Source organism: Phalaenopsis equestris, unplaced genomic scaffold (assembly GCF_001263595.1).
Source record: "Phalaenopsis equestris unplaced genomic scaffold, ASM126359v1 Scaffold000002, whole genome shotgun sequence".
Lineage (NCBI taxonomy): Eukaryota > Viridiplantae > Streptophyta > Magnoliopsida > Asparagales > Orchidaceae > Phalaenopsis > Phalaenopsis equestris.
In genome coordinates this window covers 53,555,710-53,561,318 of record NW_018164444.1, presented here as the reverse complement: position 1 = coordinate 53,561,318, position 5,609 = coordinate 53,555,710, and the positions used below count along the sequence as shown (strand labels likewise).

Below are 5,609 nucleotides of genomic sequence, written 5' to 3'. Positions count from 1 at the left end.
GTTCGGCTTGTTCGTTAAGAAACGAACACGAACAGTGACTTCACGAACAATTTTGAACACGAGCTTATTTCAAAAAAAAATGAAATTTCAAACGAATCGAACACGAACACAAGCTCTGTTCGTTCGTGTTCGGTTCGTTTACACCTGTACTTATACACTCAAATTTATAATATTATGAGAAAAAAATAAAATAAGTAAAAGAAAAAATTTCATAAAATATATACTGGTAGCACTTTCCTAGTTATCTTGATGATTTTAATTAAGTTTTTTATTCTGATTTTAGTTCTCGTTTTATAATTAAATATTCCAAATATATATGGAAGATTTACATATATGCCCCTCAATTCTTATATATTTACATATCTTGACAATCAAACTTTCATTTTTACATATATATCATCTTATGTGTGTATGGAAAACTTTATATTTCACTTTTTTCGATAGTAATGAATTGGAAGTCTTGCATAAAATTTTTAGGTGCAATTACATACATACCCCTCGAAGCTTTGCTATTTTACATTACCAGCACTTCTTCTTCTTCTTCCATTTTTCAGATTCTCATGCAAATGCAAAAGTTTTAGAAAAAAGCCCCTAACCACACTTATTTATTTTTATTAAATTCCTAATGAAAGATTTACGTACATGCCACTGAAGTCCTATGCATATATACATAACTAGAAGTCAGACTTTAATTTTACATACATGTCACACTGTCTCTCCGTTAAAAGGTGTGTTTCACTTTTTAAAAGTTAAGATGGTGAAATTTTAATGTGAAAGATTTGGGTGATATAATTTTAAGAAGTAAAGTTTATGTGATAGATAGGATTTGTTGTTGAGAAATTTAGGGCGAAGAAGAGCATAAATCGACACAAATCCAGAAGAGCACAAAGAGATTTAACGAGGTTCGGCAAAGATGCAAACATCATCGGGAGCAAAGCGGCAAATTCACTATTTCAGAGTTACATGCCCAAAGATTTACATATCTATTTATAGATAAAACCCATAGATACAATTTACAAGCATAAACTCGCTCCCTCCAACCCACAAATCCAAGAGACACACTTCTTCACACCAAGATACACTCTTTTCATTCCAGGAGAAACACCTCTTCATTTCAAGATACTTCAAATTTTCTGGTATAAGAGTCATACCTAACAATTCACCACCTTGGCAAATATTCAACCCCTTAGAAGAAAATCTCCACCTTGCGAATATCCAGCCCCTTAGGAGAAAAATCTTCACCTTGTGAATATCCAACCCTTTAGAAGAAATACATCATGGAGTTTCTTACACCGAAGTGGGTTGGGCAACCATGTTATCTAGCAATTGCAAACATTCAACTAGTTCAAGCAATACAAGAAATTGTTGAGAGTACCTAGCTTGATCAACATATCATTAGGTCTTGTAGCTCGCTAAGTCTTCAAAATTCCATGTCGTGCTAACAAATCTTTCACCCTTGTTTGTCACAATCCGAAGTTCCTGGTTTCATCAAATTTCACTATTTCAAAATTTGCACCAGACATTACCTTTTGAAATTAATTATGCAGCAAACTTTTCATGTCTTATGTCAAAACAAAAACACACCGCAAATAAATTCAAAGAAACCTGAAATTTTCTCTGCCAATTGCAGCAATTATCTGCAATTCAGCTGTGATTCGTGAATCAAAATTTTCACACGAAGCACTTTTCTTGTTTGCGTCAACACCTCGGCTAAATTGTTGTCTCGGCTGTTCCGCGAGCGAAACCCTTCACGAAATACCTTCGTGAAACCACTGTTCGCGAATAGTCGAACATGCTCGCTGCAGCTGCACCCTGCTAAACTCCACCTGTCGCAACTCCTCCAGCGACAAACTTGTGAACTCCCCCTCTGGTCAAACTCTCTGTTCGCAAAACGAACTTGCGAACTCCGCTGGCCAAACTCTATTTGCCACCAAACTCCTCTCCTCTGCGAAACTGGGTTGTTGCACGAACTGCTTGCAAACTGATTCTTCGTGAAGGCCGCCGGAACTCCTTCTTGCAAGCAACGGTTCGCGAACTCCTCCGCGAGACTGAACTTCGGATCCCGCTCGAAATTGCCACTGGAAGTACTCCTCTCGCAGAACTTTGAGGCCCTTCGCGAACACCTCCTGCCGAGATTCGTCTCCCCTAAATCGCGGGAATTGCTCCTCGCCGAATTCGCAAACCTCAGCGAAATGTTCTGCGTTTGTGAATTCGCCAATGTCGCGAACTCCCGTCGCGATCCTCCGCTCACCGTGAATCCTCTCGCCTGCGATCCTGTCGCATGCGTGAAGTCTCCTCTGTCGCGATCCAAGCTGCTGAAACCTTCTCCTCATCGTGAAACCATCTCTCTCGAATCTGTCGTGATTTGACCGGAACACGTTTGCGAGTCCTGGTTGCGATCACCGCAAACTTCTCTACGAACCCGCAAATCCCCTGCCGCGAACCCCTCTGCGAACAACCTGCGAACGCTGTTTGTCGCAAATCGCTAACCCTAGCTTGCTAGCGCCGCGAGAACTCCTTCGCAGTCGCGACGATTAGCGAAACAATTCGCAAACTCATCCACCTTAAGACTGAAATCTGGATCCCGCTCGAATGATCTGTCTATAGCGAAAGATCTGCTTTGCGTGAACGATCGTCCCAACCGCGCGTGCCGAATCGCCCGAAGAACTGCTGCAGTTCTTCCTCCTCTGGGCTGAAATCGGAACTGCCTCCAACCTCCGAACCGTCGAAAACTCTAGAAACACTAGGCTTCGAACTTCTTATTTTTTCTTATTGTACTCCTCTAATCTAATCTCTCTCTGATACAAATTGTTGAGAAATTTAGGGCGAAGAAAAACGAAAATCGATATAAATCCAGAAGAACACAAAGAGATTTAACGAGGTTCGGCAAAGATGTCAACATCATCAGGTGCAGAGCGGCAAATTTACTATTTCAGAGGAGTCCAGTTACATACCCATAGGGTTATATATCTATTTATAGATAAAACAAGCATATAAATTTACAAACACGCCTTCGCTCCCCCCAACCCACTAATCCAAGAGACACATCCTCTTCACATCAAGAGACGCACCTCTTAATTCTTTTCATTCTAGAAGACACACCTCTCAATTTCAAGATACTCCAAATTTTTTGGTATATGAGCCATACCTAACATTTGTGTGGCATACGCAAATGCCCCTTAATTTGTATTTTATTCTCAAAATATTTTTAAAAAGTGAAAGTGCATCATTTATATTGTCATATTTAGTATTTTCTCGGTCTCGATTATCCTGATTGGTGGTTTCGATTGACTCGGCTCGGTCGGGTGAATTTGGTGGGCTCAAAGATCCTACTTATGGCAAGAAGCCTTTTGGTCTTCGTTGGATGATCGAAGATTCTTCGTGGAATCAACCATTACCACATTTGGGCTCTGCTGCAGGATAAGCTTTTGTATTGAGTCGGCTTTCCCTTGGTTAAGGTTCTGAACGTCATTCTGGTGAGCTTTCCGGGTGAGTTGCTTGGTCGGTGCAGGGCCAACCATCCTCTCGTCAGTTTTTGACTCGGTTAACTCGGCTGACGGACTCAATAGGTCCCACAATCTCCTTGCAAATGATATTTCTTCATAATATTCCTCATTTTGGACTGTTGGATCCCTGTGCGATTAATACTAACTCGTTTTGTCGTACACATACACACCACTTAATTTCTATGCATTTACAGATCTGATACCTAAATTTCAATTTTTACGTCATCTTATCTAAGGCATGAAAATAAGTATTTCATCTTTCTAAACTTAAAATGTTGATTTTTTTTAATGTTATGTAAAAGATTTGGATGGTATTAATGTAATAAACATATAGTTTAGGAGTTTAGATGTATAAATACAATGGGATTGAGTGATTGTATGCAAAAGCCCAAAGAGCATTTCTGCTTTAGAACAAATTAAATTATTGAAATTTTAGCCTTGATTTTAAAAATTGCAGCGGCTCATTCTTTTAACTTTTTGACTTTGACATGATGACTATATATAAAAGATTTAGATTAAAGATACTCATACGCCGCCAACAAAGTATCATCATCGACATGACATGAATCTCGAAATGATATTTTAAACAGACAACATTTAAAACTTGATAAAAAGTCATCCAGAGCTCCAATTTCAGCAAATTTATAGTCAAACTGACCAACTTAATGAGACAGACCTAATGATATGAAAACTAGCCCAATCCGAGTGAAATCAAGCCCACATCAAGTCATTGAACCACAGTTAGATGATTTCCAACACATTTGAAAGATCAAAAAGTTGTCGAATATGACAAGTTTAGACTTGAATCTATCGACTCGATAAGACGAATCTAACGAGCCTAAGATCACTTAATTCTGACATTATTAAGGAACTCAAATGTCCAGTAAACGCCGTATGATCGAGGGAAGCTCTCTGGATCGTCTGATCAAAATGATTCATATTCATGCATTAATTGCACCAAAAACACTATAAATAGAGTTTCATTCCTCTCATGAGGGGGATAAAGATGCAGTTCAGCATCATCTGCATCTCAGCATCACCGTCGATCGTCGTTGAACACCGCCGATCGCAATCGTCGCCGACCACCAAAGACCATCGCCGATCGTCGTCGACCTCTGCCAACCGTCATCGATCACCACTAACCAGAAGATGTCAGTCAACGTTGTAATCTGAAAAATATAGCTACCATTTCCCGTCTGTGTGATAAGTGATTGCTGTAATCATCAATCAATAGTGAATTTTTCGCAACTGGGTCTGACCCCGTGGATTTTCACTTTACGGGCTTTCCACGTAAAAACTTCTGGAGTATTTATAGTTTTTTTTCTTTTTCATCTGAGTGTGTGTAGAATTCTTGTACAACGCTAAGACGATAATCCGTTACTCTATCGTCGCGAATTTTCTGGCATGCATCAGATTCACATATAATTAAACTTTAAAATATTATGTCTCATACTTCAATTAAAAAAAAAAAAACTATCATGAATTTGAAAACTATATATTATATTAGTAAAAAAAAAATTATTTATATTCTTATTCTGTCATTTGAGTTACTGTGGAAATAATTTTCATATTTACTGATAGACCTCTCATTTTTCGATTTAATGTTTCAATTTGTAGTGAAATTTTATTTGGATTATTTCGATCAGTATAATCTGTAAGAGTAATTATATATGTGAATATTTGAATTTGTACTATTGTATGTAACATGCCTCTCGGTTTCAAAATAAAATATTTTACGAATGATAATTTTTTTTTGATAGTATTGATAGTATTGTGATATAATAATAATACAATACAATCAGTCGTACAAATGCTATCCGTCTGGATACAATATTTTTTTGCTCGGTTTCTTGTTGACACTATCACACGATAAATTATTAGATTCAGACGTCCGGGTTAAGTGCGAATGATAGGTTTTTGAGTTGTGTTGGTGATATTTATAATTAGGGCTATCGAAACGGCTTACTGTTTATGAACAACTCGTGTTCAACTAGTTAAGTAGCTCCTGTTCGATTCCTTCGCTAAACAAACGAGCCAAACACGAACAAATTTTTCGTGCTCGATATATATACTGATGCGTGCTAGAAAATTCGCGGCGGTAGA

At 38.1% G+C, this 5,609-nt stretch overlaps 1 protein-coding gene across 1 annotated transcript in view; it reads left to right on the top strand.

Annotated features, from left to right (window-relative positions):
• The window catches only part of LOC110018971 (sister chromatid cohesion 1 protein 1-like), a 13,974-nt gene extending 12,207 nt beyond the window's left edge, over window positions 1–1,767 (top strand). The window contains exon 18 of the mRNA XM_020716469.1: window positions 1,631–1,767. Within this exon, the coding sequence (XP_020572128.1) occupies window positions 1,631–1,767 (137 nt within the window). The remainder of the gene's footprint in view (window positions 1–1,630) is intronic.
• The last annotated feature ends 3,842 nt before the right edge of the window (window positions 1,768–5,609 follow it).